General features: G+C 37.5%; 3 protein-coding genes across 4 annotated transcripts; 2 read left to right on the forward strand and 1 right to left on the reverse strand.

Annotated features, from left to right (window-relative positions):
* Positions 1–365: 365 nt before the first annotated feature.
* ostf1 (osteoclast stimulating factor 1) lies at positions 366–10,870 on the reverse strand. The gene is made up of 10 exons (XM_074670849.1): positions 10,699–10,870; positions 6,115–6,161; positions 5,239–5,289; positions 4,920–4,983; positions 4,718–4,771; positions 4,408–4,515; positions 2,520–2,569; positions 2,100–2,178; positions 1,823–1,921; positions 366–1,353 (listed from the first exon to the last, which is right to left on the reverse strand). The coding sequence occupies exons 1-10, from the start codon at positions 10,730–10,732 to the stop codon at positions 1,295–1,297; spliced, it is 645 nt and encodes a 214-aa protein (XP_074526950.1). The 5' UTR covers positions 10,733–10,870; the 3' UTR covers positions 366–1,294.
* An 836-nt stretch (positions 10,871–11,706) lies between these two features.
* On the forward strand, positions 11,707–16,434 carry nmrk1 (nicotinamide riboside kinase 1). 2 transcript variants are annotated; one of them, XM_074670851.1, is made up of 9 exons: positions 11,707–11,909; positions 12,013–12,193; positions 13,491–13,581; positions 13,674–13,722; positions 14,130–14,295; positions 14,993–15,064; positions 15,201–15,307; positions 15,639–15,722; positions 15,942–16,434. In XM_074670851.1, coding segments are annotated over exons 2-9 (582 nt in total). In that variant the 5' UTR covers positions 11,707–11,909; positions 12,013–12,191; the 3' UTR covers positions 15,953–16,434. The 2 variants fall into 2 exon arrangements, with proteins under 2 accessions (XP_074526952.1, XP_074526951.1); XM_074670850.1 differs by lacking the exon at positions 12,013–12,193 and having other exon boundaries at positions 15,942–16,433.
* Positions 16,435–17,045: 611 nt separating this feature from the next.
* On the forward strand, positions 17,046–22,881 carry LOC141790772 (gamma-glutamyl hydrolase). Its single transcript, XM_074670848.1, has 9 exons — positions 17,046–17,902; positions 18,021–18,135; positions 18,750–18,800; positions 18,913–18,997; positions 20,184–20,322; positions 20,632–20,738; positions 21,343–21,436; positions 21,523–21,660; positions 22,445–22,881. The coding sequence occupies exons 1-9, from the start codon at positions 17,785–17,787 to the stop codon at positions 22,561–22,563; spliced, it is 966 nt and encodes a 321-aa protein (XP_074526949.1). The 5' UTR covers positions 17,046–17,784; the 3' UTR covers positions 22,564–22,881.
* The last annotated feature ends 309 nt before the right edge of the window (positions 22,882–23,190 follow it).

A 23,190-nucleotide genomic window follows, 5' to 3' on the forward strand; every position in this document is an offset into this window, starting at 1 on the left:
TTCTTGGACTTTTTGAACATGGGTCTATCTTTTTTTTCCCCATTATGTGTGTGTGTACATGCTGAGATTACCAAACAGCTCACAATCACATTAAGTTTTGTCAGGTTTGTTTACACATTAACACTTGGTAGAAAAGAATTTGCCTTTTTGTGAGAAGCTTAAAATGATTGATTTTAATCCCTTGCAAAGCCTCTGTGATTTCTGCACAGCATTTCCACATGTAATTATCCTTTTGATTGACAGCTGTGCTTTTTCTTCATTCAAAAAGTGTTTGACTCATTGTCAGCTTTAAAAAGACGCCTTTTCAATGTAGTTAATTAAGTTAAAAATCTTTTATTGCAGATTGAATACAGAGCAGATAGAAATCTTGAAAAAAATTATCTTCAGGAAAGAAAAACATGTTCACATTGACACATAACCAAAATAATCTTGCTATCTTTATTTCACACATATTCAAGGCACTTATTTTAAAGTTTATATAGTATGTTGAAAAGCAGCATTTAGAACCCGAAATTTGCTCCCAGAGTACAAATCAAACCATTAAATGTTTGAAATATGAAAGTACAATTTTAAATACATCTTGTGTGTTGTACACTGAATTGATAGGTCTTTTGTAGCATCAGAAAAGTTATAAAACAGACCAAAAGATGCTGTACAGTAACAGATGAGATTCCTGTCATTTAAAGGAGGAAAAGGCACTGAATGGTTAACTTTGCCTATTTCTTCACATAATCACGTCCAAGCAAGCAGAAACACCAGGGAAATTTTACAGTTAAATACACAAGTTGCATTGATCCCATAAAGATATGATTGTGCCTTGTTGTTGTGACAGAGCTCAAGCTGCAAGTGTTTCCAATTCCATTAATGGGATTAAGTAGTTTAAAACTTTCAAGTGGAGCACTTAATCTTAGCTAAACACAGACCAGATCAATTTTTTAATCTGCACTGGAACTTTGAGTGTAAACGGGCTGAACATAATCTGTATGTTTGGAATGTGTTTCTTAGAGTTTTGGTCCATTTCCCACCACTACATATGTTCTGCCTCTCAGTCCAAAGTGCAATGAATGCTAGAACTTTTAGCATGTAGGAAATGAATTCCCCAAAGCAAGCAAACTGTAGAAAAAATAACAGCGCTCTGAAATTCACAAACATTACACAGAGAGCTGAGAACTGAGGTGTCTGCATAAAAAATGGAACCAAAACTGAGTTACAATCAGAAACGGATCAACAAATCCATCTCTACATAGCCCCCCCAAAACCCAAAGGAAGACAGTGATGTTTCAATAGGTCTGACTCAGTCCGAGTCTTCGTCATCCAAATACTCTTCAGCGTTGCTCTGTGTGCGGGTGATGTCTGAAACAAACACACAGACATTTATCAGCAGGAATTCTGTAAGATTACACTGCTTGAATGTAAATTCAACATATTTAATGCCACTTGCAACAGAAACTTCTGGGGTAAGCATCAACTATCATTAGCAATACCTCCATATTCTAAGCAAGGACATTTTGACAGACATTGATATTTTTTAAGGTCTGAAAGACAAAGACTAAATCATTTGGGAGGTTTTGGTTGAACATCCAGAAAATTAGTGCTGTAGTACTCTTGTCTTGTCTTGTTTTCTGTTCTCCCTTGAAAAGTTTTGCTTTGGTGTTGACTTTTTCTAATCTCAAGGTGAAGTCTTCATTTCCATCTACTTCGGCTAACTTTTAATTCCAGTTAAGAGGCTCACATCATTTTGTTCCCAGTATTAATGTGTAGCAAGTCTGCCAAGTTGTGTGTAAGTGCGGCGTGGATGCCCCCTAGTGGCCACTGTACTTACTGCCTCCCTGCTTCTTTCGAATGAGTGAGGCACACATGGGGTGGGTGGACATGTCAACCGCCAGTTTGTTCTCGTTGTTCCTTATGTCTAGCCTTGGATCTGAAAAAAAAACAACAACATTAAAACACTGCAGACTTGAAGTAGAAACAAAATAAAAATACTCTCTGTGAAGAGTTATGCATTTGGGGACCTAGAAGATGACAAATTCTGAATAATCTGCATAAGCATGGGGGTGCTAATTCTAAAACCCAAGATGAAGAAGAGACTTGATACTCACTCTTGGCCAGCAACATTTCCACAATGTCAGAGTAACCTTTCCAACAAGCAGCATGCAGAGCAGTGTCGCCAAGTTTATTCTGAAACACAAAACATTACATTACCTGCAGAGTTCTAAAATTACAGTACTTATCAGGGATGGATGATTTATTCAGATTGTGAGGGTCACAGCACAAGATTCCCACAAGTTTAACTCTTGTAAAATGATTGTTTAAGCCTTTATGGGCTGTAAAAGAAAAGGCATGAATAGCTCAGGTTAGCATTAACACGGATTTGTTGTATTATGAAGAGATCGTTGGGAAAATGTCTTTGAAAATTAGAAATTAGGCTGTACTTGAGAATAAATTCCAATCTCTTGCAACAAGAGATGTTTTGACCAATAAGTGATACTCCATGCCTTTTGAGCTTTTGGTGAACTCACCTGTTGGTTGAGCTCCACATTTGGCTGGCTTAGCAACAGCTCCACTACATCTGGTAGAGGAACAAAAACAACACAAATCCAGATTGAGATTACCAATCAAGAAAAGTCAAGTATAAACAATGGAGACAGACCAGGGGGGTATTCCACGAAGCTGGCTTAGCTCAAAGCCTGGCTTATTTGGGTTAGCCGCGCTAACTTTAGCGAGAGTTGGGTTCCACAAACGAGGCTTAGGGCTAGCGTGGCTTGGTAACCATGGTAAATTAGCCAGTGCGACTAGCCTGGTCTCGGGCAGGCTAAACGTCAGGCTTACCTTAGCTGCGTCTCAGAGAAGGTCAGACCGGCTTCTAAAAGACGCCTTGTGAACTGCAGGTGTAACATTAAATTAATCTATATCTGTAATAGATGATGTTCTTGTTCAGAAACATAAACTGAGACCTTTTGGTAACTTTTCTGACACCTGCTAAAAACCAAAAAGTCAGAAGGATCGTGAGGCTCCGCTTTCACGGTCCGTATTCATACTGAAAATCAAGATCAAGTGAGCTTTTGTCCTTCAGCTCCACGGGAGGTTTCCGTCCTCCCTGAGCTCGCTTTAGGACACCTGCGTGATCCTTTGACAGGTGAACTGCCCCAGTTATACTAGACTGGAATAACCGTGAGTCAAGACATGTCAGACACTAGACTGTCTGCCCTTACGGTAGGAAAGTTGGTGGCTGAGAGGTTAGAGAGTAGGGCACAGACGCACGGTGAGCCATGTTTTATTTGCGGCGTGGGTTCGATCCCACTTGTGGTAAGTATTTGAAATAACTGATTTTCTTTCTTCTGTCACCCTCAAAGTACAGTCAACATATAACAGAATAAAGGCACAAATTGTCTTATGATATAAAAGGTGACAACAGCCACAATTTTCCATAGAAATACCTTCCTTTACCGGCGGTCCGTTCTGATCATGATGATAATGTAAAGGTGATTCCACATGGTGAGATAACTTTGTGTCTTCCTCCTTATTTAGATATAGGGCACTGTATCACTGACACATCTCATCTGACAGCTTAATCATCTCTAAAAAAAAAAAAAGACATCTCATCTACATGTCTTTTTCTGCTGTTTTAGTCAGTGTTTGATGAAACATCACCCCATGAAGTATATAGGCCTATATATATAAACAGCTTTAATTTAATCAAGACCAATCTCCTCTGGGCCACAGCAGTGTGAGGAGCTTCAGAGTGAGAAGAAAAAGGGTCATCAAACTCAGCAGAAACAGTCAGTGTTGATTTGACACATAAGCATGATATTCTTGAACAAGCAGCGTCTTTGGCTTTGTTAATTGCCACAGTGTCACCCTTTTATGTGATTTTCACTTTGTAGTCATCATACGACTCCATGAGGGGTATTTTCTCCGCTAAGGGAAGCGTCTCCGCTCTCGGTTTTGACATGATTTGGTCATTTCGACAATCGACACGTCGGGGCTTTTTATCTACCGCGGACGCGCGCTTAGCCGCAGCTTGGATCAGCCTGGCTTGAATAAGCGTCTCTGAAAATCAGCTGAGCCTCGTTAGTGGAACGACTTGCAGCTAAGATTAAAGTGGCCGCTTATTCAAGCCACGCTTACCGGCGATAGCCCAGCCTTCTTTAGCCAGCTTCGTGGAATACCCCCCAAGTTCCTGTTCTATACACTACTCCTACACTTGTTTTAATTTCATGCAGCTGTGTGTCATAACTTTATGTAATTTTATCCAGTTCCCTGCATCAAAAACACCAGCCAAACTTAACAACCTGTCAGTTAGCTACTGTTTTTCAAAGGTAGCTCCTATTTTTGTCCTCTTGGTCCAAGCAATGTTTATATCCAAAGTGCATCTTCTCCTTTATTTACAAACAAAAAGATAAATACCTTTGTGTCCACCGTGACACCCCCAGTAGAGGGCAGTGTTTCCAGCCTTATCCAGCCCATTAATTCCCACTTTGTTCTCCACACATTCCCTCAGCCAGCACAGATTTCCTGTTGAAGTCCACAAAAATGTGCACATACACACAAAGTTAAATCAAAGGGGAAAAACTTGTGATGCAAACAGAGCTGAGAGCGTCATCAAGGCTGAGGCCTCTTTTTTGTTTCCAGGGGGAGAGGTTTGTGTTAATTACAGCGAATCATATCTGTTGCATTGAGAAAGACGTGATTTAAAGAAGTAAAAGAGTTGTCTCACCTCGTTTGGCTGCTTCATGCATTGGATTGTCAATAGATTCTGCATTCTCAGCCACTGGAAGAAAACAAAAGCAAAATCACTGCATTATTCAAGCTTTACTAAAAAACGGACAATTTCATACAAAAGAGACCTGGATTTAGAAGTCTTTGCTAATGAAAACATAAAATGTTGGTCAGTCAATATTTTTTTACTTCTCTCTCACCATAGTTACTTGGAATGAGTCCCGACTTTCCTCTGCACGTCCCCTTCCACCAGTTTGAGTCACTCTGGGGATAAAAGTAACAGACATCTTTGTTTTCAAATCCACCACAATTATAACTTGGGACAAAAACAGGACAGTGAAAACAACATTAAACGTGAGATGATACCATGGGAATAAAGTGATAGAAAAGTGCAATAAGATTTTTTTTTTTTTAAAGGGAAGAAAAGGAGAAAAATGTTGAGTAATCAAATGGAGGCTAAAGAAAGCACACAAGAATCCAAAGAAAGAGGAAGAAGACAAGCAGATTTTGTTTACTTACTGTGTCAGAGATGTATAAGAAGTCTCCTTCTTCGAAGTACAGCTCATCTGGCTAAGAATTAAAAAAGCAAGAGCATGAACTTTGCGTTACATTTTAGATACTTTATTTTTCCTGAATTTCTTTTTCTTTTCTATGAATTACTACCTGGAACAAATGCTGCTGTTAAACTTTATCATGGTTCAACTTCTAACTGCTGATTTGGGAAATAAAAGATGGTTTGCTGAAAAATAATTTTGTAAAAATATTTATAGTCATTAGGATAACAAGTTGGCTGAAAAAGTAATAGGGCTGAACAATTTTGGAAAACAAATTTCTTTTTTTTTTCTACCAATATTGCAATTACGATGTAGCAAGCAATTTTTAGGGGGACGTTTATCTTCTGCATTATTTACTAAACACAAACAATAAGTAATTCAATAGTTTGACTAACATGACAAAGGATATTGTCAACATTGAAACATTTCTTCCCTGCACTTTTTTCATACAAGGGGTATGGCTCTGCCAGCCACAATCATTCTACTGTATGGATCTCTGTATAGCTCACAGGTTTTTGCCAGAAAAACCACCATACTGACTTTAGCAGGTTTTAAGAAAGAACAACTACAAATTATCATATTCCCTCCAGGTCTGTGTAGATTTAACTTTTTTTTCCTTTGCAATTTGAAAATTACATTCTATTACATAGCACTGTCTGTTTCAATTCGATTAACTGTTCAGCCCTATAAAGTAATCAGCTGTAATATCCTCAGTTTTGAAATCTACGTGCCAAACTCGTTTTATTTTAACTTTTTAAGTCACATAACTCATTTTTCATTTAGCACACAGCAACTGGTTGAATGGTCTTCAAAATAAAGTTAACAAATGTAAAGCTCATACCGTTCTAGGGTCGAAGGTGAACAGGGCTCTATACACTTTGACTTGGCCTGTTGGGGAGAGAAAACAAACAAATAGCATGGTGGATTAAAAATTCTATAAAATGAACAGCAGAATATACTGGAGAGACAGAGGCATGAATTCACACAGGCTCCCACTTCACAACTCAGGTAAACAACCAGCTTGTCTAACTGCACTGATGCTACAATGCCAGAATTTCATTAAGGAGACACTTGTCTCCATTAGAGGCAATACACAGGGTGTACATGTTTGGAATATGGCTGCATGTGAGAGCAAAATGTAGCTGAAAGTGCTAAACTTTCCTCACACAAGGACAGCCAATGAGAACAATGAGAAACTCACATCACCCCCTTCAAACTAGAAGCAGCTCTACCTGAACAATGCAGGGCTGCACTTGATCAAACTGAAACCTAAAGCTCCTCATGTTTGCGCATGAGCACCAGTGTCTACTAAAACAACTATGCTTGCCTACGAGAGTAGTCATTTTTGCACACTTGATTGTATAACCTCTTCTTGTGTGTGCAGGCCTGGACTGGCTGCCCTCAGGGCCTGACATGGCTCTCTGCAGAGAGTCTGGTGTTAGCTCTGCTGCTGGAATGCTACCAGAGTGGTTGTGGCCTTAGCTGTCGACTGAACTCGTTCATGGAGACTAACACACACGCTTAAAGAAACAGTGGCATATTTGACATTTTCTGATCTTATAAATGTTCGTATATGCTGCTGATTTCTGGGAATTTTCAAACACAAAAATTAAAATGCAATATATTTCCAACATATTTATTTAATACACACAAAATTTAACACGCCAGCCAAAGTACTGTCAAAATTGTCCAGTCTTTTACATAGCACTGGCACTTTACATGACAGGCCACATTCACCCATTCACTGATGGCACAGTGCAGAGGGCATGTCAGGGTTAGGTGTTGCATGCACAGACACTAGGGATGCATGATATTATCGGCACAATATCGGTATCGGCTGATAAAAGCTTAAAAACATGTTTATCGGTATCAGCAGATATGAAAATTTCTGCCGATAGACACAGCCGATAAGGTGCTATTCAGTTAGGATTATTATTATTTTCCATCTGAAAAATAAGCTCCTTGAATAAAATGTAGCACTTCATTCATTTGCACTGCAGAGCTCTGTGTCTGTCACCAGGTTATTACAGTAGCTCTAAAATGATCAAATGCAACTTGGTTATGTTTAAAAATGCAGTGTACATTTAAAGTTCATGCGATCTAAAGAAATTATTTTTCTGTATTTCAATACTGAATGTCTGGAGTTTGAAAAAATAATACATTTCTGATTTATGGTAAAATCAAATGTTTTTTGTCTTGTTTTGTGTGTGTTTCTTAAACAATTAAGACTGTCACAATAAGAGTAACATAAATTCCACTACAGGATAGACTTAGCTTTCTTTACAGTTAAAATAAACAAACTAACTTGTGATAATCAGTATCGGTATCAGCCAAAAGGGGTTTCGATATATCTGCATATCGGATATCGGCAAAAATCCAATATCCTGCATTCCTAACAGACACTTTGGCATGATGGCAGCAGAACTTGGGATTCAACCCAAGAGACCATTGTGAGACACCCAACTCCACTGAGACAAAGCCGCCACAATAAATGTCCCAAAACACAACACTGTATCTGGCCTATTGGTCGGAAACATGCATGACTGTGTATGCATGAGTGTGTAATGGTCATTGCATATTAACTGATACGCAGTATGGGCATCAGAAAAGTCTGAAGAATCATTCATGTCAACGGTCAGTGCTTTCTCACTCAGCATGTGTACATCAAACTTGTTGCATGGAGGCCTGGGTGTGATGGCCTCCTGTGTTTTCACTTTATTTCGATGCAACCTGATGAAGCTGCCGGAAGGTTCAGAGAAAAGAAAAGGACTCACTTTTTGGATTGGCAAGGCAGAAGATTGATAGAAGACTTAGTTAATCCTAGTGATGTTTGGGTTACCAATAACTCCTCTCCCACAATAACAAAGGTCAGCTACCATACAGAAGCTTGTTTCCCTTTTCTCCTTATTGATACAATTTATTACACGACAGAGTGAAGAGATGCTTGTTTCTACCCACCAATTAGCCACGGGCACAAGTTCAACTGATGTAATGACTGGTCCCTGAAGGTGTAATATTAATGTTTTAATACCAAACAAGATGGAGAAGAAACATTTTCTGGGAGTGATACAGTACAACTTTATTGGATTACATGCACACATTATGGTTGCAGCACACTTTTTGAAACTGAATCCAAGACTTTTGATGACCCTAAAATAGAAAGATAACACTATTTGGCACAGCAGGAAATTTTATTCACATTCTCCCCAGATTAAAGCATCTTTTCACATCTTGTGAGTTAAATTAATAAAATCAGTCCACTTAGAACTAATAAAATCTAAAGTGTTTTTAAAAATCAAAACAATATATTTGGTTATTTTTGTGTTTTGATATCTGCCTTCACTGCTATGTTTCATCCATTCGTACATCTAAGACTTGGTGAGGATCCTCTCTCTGCTGGTTTGTCTTTGTTTTTCTAACAGGCCTCAAACACTGGACGGTTTGAAACGCCCCGCTGTGGTTACTCAAGGTTTCTTTTTAGCAAACACTGTCCCAGTGTGTCAGACTTAGAGGGGCTGCTGCTGCTGCTACACAAGCCCCGCTCTGTTCACCGCACTAGCATGTCTCGTCTGCAAGCCCGGTCATGTCGTTCACAACACACAAAAGATCTGCAAGGACTGGTCCACGTTCTCTGTGCATTTTAAAGCCCTGGCAACAAACTTGGATTTATTAAGGCTAAGTACATAAAAAATGGAGACAAATTTGTTCTCAGTGTGAAGACAATCATTGTCTGAGTTTCATGTGCTTGTGGGTTTGTGATGATTTCCAGCTGTGTTATTTTATTGCAAAACAACTCCTCCAGCTCTGCATGTCTGATCTTGGAGGCTGCTTGATTCCCCATTCCTGCTGGAAGCCCAACCCAAAGACCTCACCATATAAACCTCCAAAAATATGACACCAAGAGTCTATGATCCAGAATATGTGTAGTTTTAAAGCTAAAAATGTACATCTATCTCAAGCAAAGTATTCCTCTGTTGAATGGAAAAAAATGTACTCACAAGCCTGGGCCTGTTAAATACATTGCTCTTCTTCTATGTATGGAAAGTTATCACAGTATGTTGTGTATTAGATGCCTTAAAAAACAATGAAAAGACAAACAAAAAAGTTAGGCAACCAAGGTAACAAAATTCTGTTACAGCAGTGAGGTGGTCTACCTCTGGCTCTGCCATGTGTATAACTGAATAAATAAAGCTGGATGTCAACCGTGTGATGCACTGACTGCAACAAACCAGGCCAACCAGCCATCTGTCAGGAAAGACGATCTCACCTGATGTCAAAACCATGGAGCTGACTCATAGGCACACATAAAGAGTGTGAATGAAAATCCTTTCATTACTCTAAATATAGTACAACTCATGGCTTGATTTAATGTGGGTTGATAAACTTGTGCAAGTTTATTTGGGTCACTTATCAAAAACCAATGTGGTTATACAATCTAAAACACGCTACATCAGCAATAAGTTTAGCATCAAATCGCTCATCTTGTTTACAGTCTGTTTAATACTGCAATCACCATAAAAAAGACGTGCTAATCAACCGCAATATTAAACCCTTCATTCATTTTATGGTTTGGGGCTTTTGAGTTGTACCCCGTTAGGATCAAAGAGTTGATAATTTTCATTCTAGGGACTCAAAACACACACAATTGTATATTTTATCATATTACAAAGAAGTACTGTCTGTATTTACAGGTCAAATTAGTGGGGACTTTGTAATTTCTGTTATGTGTCATGTAAATACTCAAAAAGAGTACCAGTCCTCAGGAAAAAGAATCAGCCATGTACTGGACCATAGTTTTGGTTCTGGGCGTGTTTTGCACAATTTATCATCTCATTACATTTTTATGATAGTAAATGTTATTCATTCATTCATTTCTCTGTTTTTATTTTAAGGACAGAATCATAATGTGCTATAAATTTACCTAAAACCTTTTGTGAGTTCATGGACACATTTTTTTGTCTCTGTGAAGAAGTTACCAGAACAGAAAATCAAGCTGAGCTTGCAGGAAGTCAGCCTCATGTCACTGATCATGCAGACTTCTCATCACCTCTTAACCTACGACCTACAGAAACAGAATGACAGCAGTCTATGACTGGTGGAAATGGGGAAGTCACAGAGGCCTGCTACAGAGAGCTGGATCCTCCTGTCAATCTGCCCTGAAGGCACTAACCAACCCCACTGTGTGCCAGTTCCAACCACTAATGACGTGTAAGTCAGAAACAGTACTTTATGAACTCTCTTCATTATTACTAATGGCTGATTTTACACACAAACAAGAGAGGAGTAATTTCCATTAACTTTATAAGAGGTACTCGCCGCCCGCCCACTGGTATAAGGCTTACAACGCCATCAAGGTGTGCTGTCCCCGTAGGACTCTAAACTGTTTAGGCTGAATTTAAACAAAACTTAGCAAACAAAGTCTTACCTGGTTTAGCAGGCTTGGGAGGAGGCTTCGACATTTTCGAGGCACAAGGATAATACAAAACCAAACGCGCTGTGTTTTATTTTAGTCAGAAAACGTCGCAAGACAGAGGAGACCTTCACTATTTCAGACTATGAGGAAGTGCAGCAGGCAGCAGCACTACAGGCTACGCGGAAAAGTGGTGGTGCGCATGCGCAAAGCAAGATTACTTTTTAAAGTAGGCGATAGATAGATAGATAGATAGATAGATAGATAGATAGATAGATAGATAGATAGATAGATAGATAGATAGATAGATAGATAGATAGATAGATAGATAGATAGATAGATAGATAGATAGATAGATAGATAGATAGATACTTTACTTTGTCTATAACTAAAATCTACATTATGTGATGTATACAGTAAACTGCATTTTATACATTATATGATCTCTTTTTTGAAACATTAGTATATAAATTACTATTTCACTACGAATCTAAAATACAGATAACAATACTTTAGTAGTCTGAGATGAAAAAAAATTATCAGCCTTTATCCCAAGCACTGGATTCTCTTATTTTAGATCTTTTACCAGTAAACAAGGATTACTTATATTCTGATAAGGTTTTTAATGGCTTTCAACTAAAAAGGTTATCAGACTAACCGTTTTTTTAATTTTAATTTTAATTCTATTATTATTATTATTTCTGACCATTAAAATATCGAAAAATGTGTGTATCCTTACGGTTTTGTTTTTTTATTTTACTTTAAATTGTGACATTTAACATGATCCATTCCCTCAGCTGAATTCCCTACAACATTAAGTTAGATGTATTTTTGAACCTATCTGATTCTGTTTTGTTAAAATTGTGTCGATTGCTCTAAAGTTGTATCGAAAACGTATCTTCAGTTCCTATGTTTTATGACAGACCAACATATGTTGTCACCACAGTCTTTAGTTGTCACACGGTGTTGTTTTAACATTTATTTACAGAAAGCGGCCCATTGTTGTTCTTTTACTGAATGAGCAGGTCGTTGATGACGTAGGAGTTGCATCAGCGAATCACCGGCGACCACAGCGGAAAGCGTGTAGAGGGTTGTAGCGCTCGCCACGAATATGCCTGCTTACTAGCTGGCTATAAAGATGAGATGTTAACGAATTTTCTATTTAAAACTTAGCAGCGACACACCAGGGGAGCCGAAATGAAGACACTGGTTGTAGGAGTTGGTGGGTAAGTAGGCCGAGGTGAAGCCTGAACACTGCTGTCTGCTGCTATGATAACAACCATGCAAATAATTCCTTCATTGTTCCGTCTGGATCCACTTTGCCCACAGATGGCCCGGTGGAGCCCAAACATCATTTTCATACACACTTTCAGCCTTTATTCTGCCAGACAAGTTTCTGCTCCTCCTGCTTTTTTAATGTGTTAGAGGGAAAGAAGGAGAAACAAGTAAAAAAAAGTCACTGAAAGATGAGGAGCAGCAAGGCCAAGCCATCAGATCAATAATACAGCATGTAAATACCAGCAAAGTGCTAGCAAAGACTGCTAGAAGTCTAACTCTTATCAGTAACTTTGTAGATAAAATACATCGAGTTAGAGGGAGAAATTGGACTGGTTGGCTCACGTGTTTTTCTGACCCCTGTACCCAGACTCATGCTGTAAAGGAATGTCAAAATAAAGGGTTAGTTAAAATATACACCCACAAACACGTTTGAAAATACAACTGTTACCTCTGCATGACAACTGGTTCATTAAAAAAGGATATCTAAGTATGTGGTACAGCAAATTAGGCAATGGTGTATTTTAGATGCACATTCTGCATGTCTACCCTCATTTGCAGTGTTTATTATTGTGGCTTAATGTGTTTGAATAATAACTCACTGGGTTGAAAGCAGAGTTTCACATCCTTTCTGGTGTGAAAGTGTGTCAACCACACCCTTTATCAACCGTTTAGTGTGGTTTGATCTGCTCGACGGTTGATTTGGTTGCACCCCTTACCACACACAGCAGTGATGTCACAGTGAACACACCACAGCTTGACTGATAAGTTAGAAATAGATGGCAACAATAGACAATAACTAAATGATTTATATAAGACCAAAATAAATACTCATGTGGGTTTTACAGTGCAGAAATATAGGTGAAAAAACTCATTGTTATTCATAAAAATATGTGAATAATAAGTCAAAGCTGGCAAACCATCAGGACCCAGTCCTTTTGTGTTACAGCTGTTTTCTTAAGATTTTAATGCTTATATAATGGAAAGTATTAGAAATAGTAGGTAAAACAGTTGATGAAAAAAATATAAACTAAAAATAATTTTTATATTCTTGTTGGTGTCAGTATGAGGCATATGGTGAAGATTCATTTAATGCACTATGCCATGTCAAACAGTAATGGCTGCAGTCACATAATTTATACAGAGTATGCAAGGTTAGTATTACACGACTGTTCTATGTGAATATATAATTTTGCACTGCAGTGGGAGGAGTCTGAGGCATCGCTCAAACTCAGGTTTTGGCACCAGGAATCAGTATTTGGGAAGCAAATAATTATTCAAAAATCCTTTAACACTGAATGTAAAGGCAGCCAGTTTGAGGCTCTTAGCCTGAACTAAATCATGTGGTTCAGATTAGGCTGCATTAGTGACACACCCAGGAGTGCACCAAAGGGTGCAACCACTGGAGGTCAGCATAGACTTTAAAAGTTACAGCTTACCTCTTATCATTATTAAAGCATTTAATTGTTAAAGTTGGTGTAGAATTTTGCAGCCTAAGTTGTTCTCATTATCTCATATTGTTTTGATTTCAGGATGACCAATGGAGGGAAAACTACTCTGTCTATGAGCCTGCACCAGCAGATTCCCAACAGCTATATCATTGCACAGGACTCCTATTTTAAGGTAGATTCAGTCTTTTTCAAAAAGGATGTTGCAGAGTTACTCTAGTTGTCTGAAAGCTTGAAATAGTCTCAGTGGGTGCTTTATTTTTACAGGATGACTCCGTGGTGCCAGTGGACAGCCATGGCTTTAAGCAGTATGACAGTAAGAAAGAACACCAACCCTAGTTTTCCTGATAACAAATGTATGGATTGTGTAGATCAAATATTAACTTATTTTTCAACTAATTGTTTAACTTTTATACATTATGAAAGAATATCAGTTGTTAGCCCAGCTATTTGCAAAGGATTATGCGGAAATATGTGGACCCACCCTGTGCTGTTGTTACATTTTCTGACACAAATGATAACATCACTTTATTTTTTTTTCACTCATTTTGTTCATTTCATGGTCTGAAAAATGTTGAAATTGACAAAAAAAACCTGATAGAGTTCTTAATTATGAAAATCTGAATCCAGAAGATCAATAATTAATTACACTTAATGCTTAAAATGAGCACATGCCCTTTTCTGGCAATATATGAAGAATTTTCACTTTGTGTTTTGTTACAGTGCTTGATGCTCTCCACATGGACACCATGATGAATGATGTCAACTCCTGGAGGAGAGATCCTGAGTCGTTCCTGCGACAGTTTGGCCTGATGCCAGAGCAAACATCCTCAGAGGAGGAGGAGGTGTTTGTGCTGATAGTGGAGGGCTTCCTGATTTTCAATCACAGGTAGACACTTTGGGAAGTTACCGTTAATTCCATTCACGGACCACTTGAAAACTGTCACTGAAGAAACAGATGACCTATGTTTCTAGAAAGCTTGTTAGAAAAAAAAGTGCATCCTGACCATTTATTTTCAAGATAAAATTTGTTCCCCAGTTAATTTACCCCAGCCAGCAGCTCATCTGCTCTTGTTGATTTGACATTCGTGAACTGGGCAACCTTTAAATCAAAATGTAAGCAAAATGCAATTTACCAATGAATGATGAGCAATATTTCTGTTTAAATATGACTCTTTTGTCTCTGAGGAGATTCCTCAGGACATCCTCAACACAACATAAACACAACTTAATAGATTCAGCTACATAAGCACCAGCTTAGTAAGTTTGTAAGAAATAAACAGGTTATTTGAGATCCTAAAAATGAGGCTACACTAATAAAAAAAAAATCCATTAGCTCTCATTCTAATAAGATTTTGTTGTGAAAGTGTTATAATAAACAAAAAAGAGTTTTAACAGTGTTCGATGGCTCTTCAAGAGAGGTTTTGTCCTGATTTGTTGTTTTTTTTAGAAAGTGACTTCCTGGTTCATCCTGTTTTCCCTTAGTAAGAAAATTTGATGATATTTAGATACAGGTCCTACTGAGAGTGGTGTAATGACGAAGGACAAAATGCTCTAACTCATACTTGTGTGCTGCACTTCTCCAGGGCTCTGAATGAGTTATTTGACAAAAGATACTTCATGGAGATACCTTATGAAGTCTGCAAGAAGAGACGAAGGTTTCCAAATTTATCATTTGCTGCATTACCCACTAATTTCTCTCATTTTGGTGTTGTTTTAACACAGTCTCTTCACATTCTTTTCACACTAACATCCCTATTATGAATTCCCCTTGTCTTTGTCTTTGACTGACAGCTCGAGGGTGTACAGGCCTCCTGATCCTCCTGGATACTTTGACGGACACGTTTGGCCGATGTACCTAAAGAACAGGCGAGAGATGGAGAGCAGGGTCTCAGGAGTTGGTGAGTGATAAGTCTAAGGTGATATGTATTAGAGTGTGTTAAGGTAATGGAACAGCTGTGGAAAACAGCTGTTTAGACCATAAAACATGAAGATAAATAAGTGACGCTTCAGATGCATCAGATTATTTTGGAGGCAGATTTTGTGTCTCTTTGATTGAGACAGCTGAAGAGACAAGGAATGAGGACAGAGACCTGCAGGTATACTTAACCAGTGACCACTGTGACAGGGGACTGTAGCCTCTTCACATTTAAACCTCAGAGCTAAGCCAGCTCCCTTAAGCTGATGTATCAAAGGAAACCACAAAAACTTGTTTTTTTTAAATGTTTTCAGAGTTTCTGGATGGACTCAGTCCAAAGGAAGAGCTGCTAGATGCTGTGTGTAAAGAAGTTTATCAGGAAATAAAACGGCTGATGGGTAAGTTGTTAAAGGTTTTTTTAATTTATTTATTTCATTTTGAATTTGTTTCTTAATACAGCTGTACAGACTTCTACTTGAACTACAGCTCAGCTCCATTTGTAAATTATGATCAATAAATCCAAGTAAAGCATTGGGTCAGTTCACCTAAAGTATTATCTGCTATTTGCAAGACTTTGAAGAAAACCTCTAAATCTTGTGTCGTTGTTTTGTTCACAGAGAAGAACTGAAAGCTGTTTTTGTGTAAACCTCTAATGATGGACTCTGCTGCTCATATGGATGTCAGGAAAGTTTGTTTTTGATTATGACAGAAAGGACCAAACCAAGTGTTATTCAAAAGTTCTGTGAATGCCTCTTTCCTATTGTACTATCTTTAATACTAAATGCTGAAAAGTACAAAAAGTGTAGAAGAGAAATAATGGATGCTGTAGCATTTGAAGTCGTCCAGCTGGGCTCTGGACAGAAGCCAAGGAACCACATTAACCTGATGCCTCTGTTTTGTACTAATGGAAGAATAGAAAAGCTAAAGAGATGATGTTTTTAACCATGTAGAGATGATTTTTAAAGTCTTTTTCCCAACTTTGTACAAGTATTTCATTTTAACACTAGAAGACCAAATATTAATGCTGCTTTGTCAGTGCAGAAGACTCTTATTCATTTTATTACAATATATTGATTTTATTAAACACTAAGAATTGCACAGTGTGGTTTTAGAGTCTCATTTTTATGTTTAATGTTTTTCCCAAGGCATTTGCTCAGTTTTAATTACTTTAATTACTGGTTCAAAAATCTTTTTTTCCACCTGATTAAACTGTCAGTCAGCTTATCTAGGATCCAAACAATCATGTTAAAACAGGGTTGATGCACTGTACAAATTTTTAAATGAAAAGTTAAACCAAAAACTTTCAAATTGTAAAGATGCAACTGTGAAATCTACCTGAATCCACTGTAGCAGTCTGGGATTGACAGAAAAGTGTTTTTAGTTTTTGAAACAGGAGGAAATGCTTCACTTGCATTTCATGCAAATCATTGTCTTGATCAGTTTTAGTACAGTGTTGTTCCAGTTACCCCCACTTTAAAAACACAGTTTGGACCAGGTTTTGTTAGCCTTTTTTATATTATTATAAATTTTCCATGAACTTTTGCTTGCTCTCTTAATTTCTTGCTCTTAGTTTTTTGCTAACTCTCCTCCTCCTGCTGCTTTGTTGATGGAGTGCATAGTTTATTAACTTTTACCCCTCTTTGTCAAAGGCAGTGCTGCCACATATTCAAATAACCTTTATTCAAGATCACTAACTTTTCACAGAAATTTGTGAAAGGAGGGTTGCTTTCTGGGTTACCAAGATCTGTCGCCTTCTTTTTGTTACTTCTTTGGGAAATGCTGTCTGCATGAGAAATGCCTCTTTGTCACGAGGGTATTGCATCAATAGGACTGAAGAATAGAAATATTATGCAATACAAAACAGTTAAAAAAAAAAAATCAAAAAAACAGAAAAAGTTCCTGCATCATTTTAAGATGCAGCTTTATGCATTATTTTGTTTTTATTAAAAGGTTAAAGGAGTCTCTTTCTATTGTAATAGAAATGTTTATTCTATGTAATCCTTTTCTAAAAGCCTCCACCTTCAAGTCCTATAAATAGATCACCTTCCCCATTATCAGACTGAAACCTGTTTAAGTGCAGTATGAAAACTATTTCACTGTGTAGATGTAGAGCAGATTTTTTTTTCTTACGGCTCATGTTTAATTCTCTCAACATCGATATGAAACCTTCATCTAACCTTGAAGCTTTTCCCAGCAAACTAAGAAATAAAATTTTACCAAAAAGTCCGTGCTGTCAGCAGAATATTTTTTGTTTACCTCAGCAGTCGAGTTGCCTGACGGGTATGTGCAGTTGAGGAGTCACCACATGAGAATCTGGACATTCCTCACTTCCCTCTGCTGCACATATCCTCCTCTGTGTCGATATATATAAGTATGCTGCAGCCTCTTACTGTCGCAAAGTCTCTCTTACAGCTTGTCACATAATTTCATGCGAGAGTTAGCACCAGCTGAGCTGGAAACATGTCAAACACAGGATTTCCTGCATGTGTTTGTTTGTTTGTTGTCTGCTGCTTCGGTTGCAGTGGAGCTATGCCGACTAAAACCAACCAAGAGGCGATAAACGACAGACCTGTGATCGGTGAGTGATTATGGACACTTAGCAGACAGAAACTCGAACCCTTATAGTCTTCCAATTAAAAGTAGAGCTACTCACAGTTTCATTGTCAGGGATATCTTCACCATTTTTTGTCTCTTAGGTATTTTGACGCAATTAGTGTCAGATGAAGTTATGAAACCATTCGGGAGGACCTACATACCTGCCTCCTATGTGAAATACATCGAATCTGGAGGCAGCAGAGTGATGCCCATCAGGTGAGATGACTCCTCTAATGAGCTTTATAACAGTAAAATAAGACCTCAAACATTGAAAAGTATGTCTTAGTGATTGATTACCGAGCAGGTAGAGGTACTAAATTCATTAAGGCTGATATAGTTTTTAATAAGTATCCTTTTTAAGTGTTTGTTTTGTAAAATGTTACTAAACTGACCAGAAACCAGTTGTTTAAATTATTCATGTAATATGCACAACTATAAATTTCACAGTCTTATCTGAATTTAAATGACAATAGAAAAAAAAAATTCTCTAATCTTAAAAAAAATTTGAACCAGGAAATGTTTTCCAAATTTTGAAAGGTTGATAAATGACTGATGCAAGAAGAATAATCTACATATTTACCTGTAACAAGACTTTGATAACCTGTAAAATTAATAACTGCAGCATGTTTAAAACTGTAAATGACATTTATTTGATCTTTTTGACCTGTATTTCCTCTAATGTTGAGGTTTGCTACAGAGCAGCAGAAAGAAGAAGTTGGTTTTCTGTCCCCTATAAGATTCCCTTTGAGATTCCTTGTGTGAATTTTTTGACAGCTCTGCTGTAAAACTATCATAAAATGTAGTAACTGTAAATTGTTTGTGGTCTTCAGGTTGACTCTTTCTACTGCTGAATATGAAAATATCTTCAAGAAGATTAATGGGTAAGTTGTAATTTCCCCTGCTGTCTTTGCATAGATTACTTTTGATAAAAACACATTGTTTCCTGTTATTACTCTGAACCTTCGCTGCTCTAATGCTTTGATGTTTCTCCAGTTTGCTTCTCATTGGTGGAGCTGTAGATTTGCAGACATCAGAGTTTGCCAAGGTGGCGAAGATATTTTACAATCTTGCACTGAAGGTTTGTACAGCAGGACTTTAAGGCTTAATTGTTCCCTACTAACAGTCTGTTATAGTAGACTGTCTGACTTAATGTCTGTTTTTGTTCACTATCCTTCTTCAATCACATCTTTTGAGTCCTATAAATTAAAATACGTCATAAAACAGTTTTCTCTCTTACACTGACAACTACTGCTTTCCTTCTTTATGAGACCACCACAGCATTTCTGATTCAACTTGCTGGTTGCATGTGGAAAAATAAAGCCTGCTTATAATGAATCAAATCAACAATCCATCCGGGAATTAAAGCTTTTCACTCAGGAATGATTAAGTTAATATTAAAGAGGGGGTATTGTGTTTTCAAGTATTGAGCAACATGGATGTAAAGTAAAAAAAAACCCCAAAAACTGGATCTCTACACTAAATATGTGTAGATTTTCAAAGCAAAACATCTTCTTATGTTGTTGAAACCCCTGAATCTGCCTGTAAACTGCTTGAAATAGTAAAATCTCAAAAATAGCATTACATCTTCACAGGTTTTTCCGAAAAATTGCAGAAGTGAGGATGTCTGCGTATAAGGATCTCCTAACTGGTTTGTGTATAGCTTTAGTAGTGGGCCACAGACATCAGCATCTGCTCATAGCTTTGCCACTAACAGACTTTCAGGGGACTGGCCAACCAGAGGGAAGGGGGTTTGTGGAGCGAGGGCCTTAAAGAGACAGCAGCTTAAATGAAGCATTTCAGGCAGGGACTAAATTATGTTTTTTTTTACTAAAACAGAGAGAGAAAAAAAAACATTTGCGTACTTTGTAGGTTCAGGGGTACCAGAGGAATAGCTAAAGCCTACAAAAGCATACCCCCTCTTTAAGGTGCAGTGCTGTTTCTGTTATCACTTTACCTGCGTATCCATGATAATACATAACACACTTGTCAAATCATAATTTCTACTTATTAATTCTTGACTACAGACTGAAAAAATAAATTATTTTTGATGTTTATCACTGCTGTTGCTAAAATGGTACTGTGTTCCTCTGGTGTTCTTTATGAGACGCCCCATGTGACAACCTTTGGTTTAGTTGGATGTAGGGCTGTAAAGCTGAACTTTGGTTTCACTTAAATTGCCCTGATGTTGTTACTATGACTTGCCAGTTGTTGTGTAGTCATTTTAGAGATGACAGAATCATCTGACTCATGTGTTTGTGTTCCAGGCCAATGACAGAGGGGAATTCTTCCCTATCTGGGGCACCTGTATGGGCATGCAGCTCCTAACTGTGTTGGTGGCTGGAGAAAACCTGCTGGCAAACACAACAGCTGAGAATATTGCAATGCCACTCAATCTCACCACAGGTTACAACTTCTGTATTACTATTTGTGTGTGTCATATTTTTCAGATTTTCAATATGCATTTATATAATGTGTCCTGAAGAGGTACAATGTGGAGGGTTTTACTTGCATTTCCTGATATCTACCAACAGATGGCAGTAGAAACAAGTTATAAAAGGGTGTTTTGGTCCTGAAATGAAAATATTACTGCCAGCAAGTTATTTTGAAATATTTCAGTGTCCACATTTTGTGAAAGTCTTTAATGAAATATTACTTTTAGACCTGGAGTGGTTAGAAAAGTACACACTCACAGACCCACCTCTGTCCCTGCAGAGGCCAGCTCCAGTCGGATGTTTGCGGGTCTCTCTGATGAGCTCATGAAGGCTTTATCCCGGGAACCTCTGACAGGCAATTTCCATCACTATGGACTCACAGTCAAGGTAGTACTACTAATTGATACTGTTAACCTTTTTTTTTTTTTTTTTTTTTTTATAACAAGACACTTTTGAATAGAAAGTAAGGTTCCAGAATCAGAATAAATCAGGTATGGTGTTAAAATAAAACCCTTTAAGCTAGTTTTATGAAAAGGCAACTACTCATTTGGCAGTTTCTATCCTCAGTCATAGTGATCTTGAGCCTCTGAGCTGTTATTTCAAAGCTCTGTTCCTTTTCAGATGAGTCTGAACAGATAAAAGAACCCTGTAGCAGGATCTCAAAGAGCCTGCAGGGTCACGCCAGGACAAGAGTTGTGCGATGCACTAAAAGTCAGACCATTTAATATTCTCTGAGTGAGAGAACAACCCCCTCTTAATTAACTGTGAAATTTCCTAAGACATAAAACCAGAAGCATGTGATGAAAAATCTTCAGTCCATTTAATTGATGACATAAAAAAGGATGTCAGAATGTAATTCTTTGTGTTTTCTATCTTTATGATCTAATGTAAAAAAACAAAAACAAAAACAAATCAAGAACACACAGTTTCAGATGAAACACCAGTGATTTTCAAAAAAATACTACCAAGTAATTAAGACATTTTTTTTCAGACTTTCCAGGAAAATGAGAAGCTGAGGACTTTCTTTTCAGTGTTGTCTACAAATGTTGCTCAGAATGGAGCCCTCTTTATCTCCACACTGGAAGGTAACGGGACTGTTCTGTTAATTTGACCGTCATTGCTGCTTTAGTCTAACAGATGAATAAGTGAATGTTTGTGTCCTCCTTTGCAGGTAAAAAATACCCATTCTATGGGGTACAGTGGCACCCTGAGGTGAATCGTTTCCAGTGGGACAGAAAGCTGAACTTCCCTCACTCTCTTCATGCTGTTCAGTTATCTGCTCAGCTGGCTGAGTTCTTTGTTCAGGAAGGTGAGAATACAAACACATATGATCAATAATGACACCCACTGATTGTATCAGCGGGTCTTTTTTTTTTTTTCTATTACTGCGGGAGAACAGGCTACACTCAAGCCCATATGAGATTATGTTAAACTATTAATACACCAGTTATCTCCGGTTTTATAAGACCACTGTGGATAAGTCTCAAAATAAATATCCACAACTGATTATTTTACAAATCAGCTCTAATTAATATCCAGAGTACGTCAAACACAATTTACTTAATTACATCTGGTACATATGGAGCGAAGAATGGAGACAATTTTGCTGGTATCTGATGACAGTAATTAAATCTATTATAAAACATAGAGTCTGACTGCTGATGAACAAATCAGTCTAAACATCAGACTATCAGGTTTCTCAAGGCCCACATGCAACAAACTGTTTAACACTCAGTCTTTTGACCAGGACTGGTTTGGATGGTTTTGTCGCATGTTTAAACTCATTCATATGAATGTTTTAGTCTGTGTGCACTCTGTTTTTTTTCATGAATGCACCAGATCTTCGGAGACTAATAAGGAATACAGATTTTATTGTTGTTTGTTGGTTGATTATTCATCATTTTTATTGACTATTAGTGGTTCCCACACTGAGAAATATCTTCTGAATTTTTCCTTTGATTTGTTGACTGTGGGCCCGTGTAGTTAAAAATCTTTGTTGTTTTATATCCTGTTCTTTTCCTATCTATTCCAGTCTCTTCTACTGTTTTGCTGTTCTCCTATAATTTCATAAATCTCACTTCTGCTTTGCTTAGGAAGGAGAAGTTTACATCAGTTTGACAATCCAGAGGAAGAGGCCTCGTCACTCATCTACAACTACACGCCTGTCTATGCTGCAAACTTCACAGGATATGAACAGATCTACTTCTTCTGAGCAACAAACTACTTGGCCTCCAAATTCTCAAAGTTTCATCACAGTGGGCAGAGCTTTCTGAAGATGAACTCGTTGTTTTAGGGCACTTACATTTGATGTTTTTGCAGATCAGATCCATCATTGGATAAATAAACTCTGATTTAATTTTTGTCATTTTTAACATATCTTTTAAAGCAACATCTGGATGGATTTTATTTACAGCTATGTTTTGGATACCATTATAGATGACAGAAATGTTGAAATAATTTAAACATTAAAGAGTATAAGATGAGTATGTCACCACAAGGTCTGTTTATGAGCTGGTCTTAAATTTCTAATCTAAACACATCACATTCATCAGAAGATTAAATTCCCTCAAAACGTATGATGTTAGATTTTATTCTTCACTGGGCTTTCTCCAACAGATAAAACTAAAGATTATACCGTGATGGGTGGACTTGATAACAATGGAAAAGTCTGAAAAATGGAGTCATCGTTGATCAAAAATTTGACTAGCCCTTTATTTTAAATCATTTTGCTAAATTTATAATGTAGTCAATTTAAAATTTTTAAGGAATCTAAAGGAAGTTTTCATTTTTACATTTTAAGCATGTTACAAGTCTTTATATACATGAACAAAATACACTG

This window comes from Halichoeres trimaculatus, unplaced genomic scaffold (assembly GCF_033239565.1).
Source record: "Halichoeres trimaculatus isolate MK-OKI-2021-1 unplaced genomic scaffold, fHalTri1.1 fHalTri1_scaffold_5, whole genome shotgun sequence".
Taxonomy (NCBI): domain Eukaryota; kingdom Metazoa; phylum Chordata; class Actinopteri; order Labriformes; family Labridae; genus Halichoeres; species Halichoeres trimaculatus.

Bases quoted from the DNA above. Each gene is read 5' to 3' on its own strand.
- LOC141790772 (XM_074670848.1), top strand. From the start codon at position 17,785: ATGTCAAACACAGGATTTCCTGCATGTGTTTGTTTGTTTGTTGTCTGC. The intron at 18,136-18,749 runs GTGAGATGACTC...TGTGGTCTTCAG, and splicing joins AGCAGAGTGATGCCCATCAG to GTTGACTCTTTCTACTGCTG. The intron at 20,739-21,342 runs GTAGTACTACTA...ATTTTTTTTCAG, and splicing joins ACTATGGACTCACAGTCAAG to ACTTTCCAGGAAAATGAGAA.
- nmrk1 (XM_074670850.1), top strand. From the start codon at position 11,881: ATGAAGACACTGGTTGTAGGAGTTGGTGG. The intron at 13,582-13,673 runs GTAGATTCAGTC...TTATTTTTACAG, and splicing joins CACAGGACTCCTATTTTAAG to GATGACTCCGTGGTGCCAGT. The intron at 15,065-15,200 runs GTTTCCAAATTT...TTTGACTGACAG, and splicing joins GTCTGCAAGAAGAGACGAAG to CTCGAGGGTGTACAGGCCTC.
- ostf1 (XM_074670849.1), bottom strand. From the start codon at position 10,732: ATGTCGAAGCCTCCTCCCAAGCCTGCTAAACCAG. The intron at 1,922-2,099 runs GTGAGTATCAAG...TTTTTTTTTCAG, and splicing joins GGAAATGTTGCTGGCCAAGA to ATCCAAGGCTAGACATAAGG. The intron at 1,354-1,822 runs GTAAGTACAGTG...TGTTTGTTTCAG, and splicing joins TCGAAAGAAGCAGGGAGGCA to ACATCACCCGCACACAGAGC.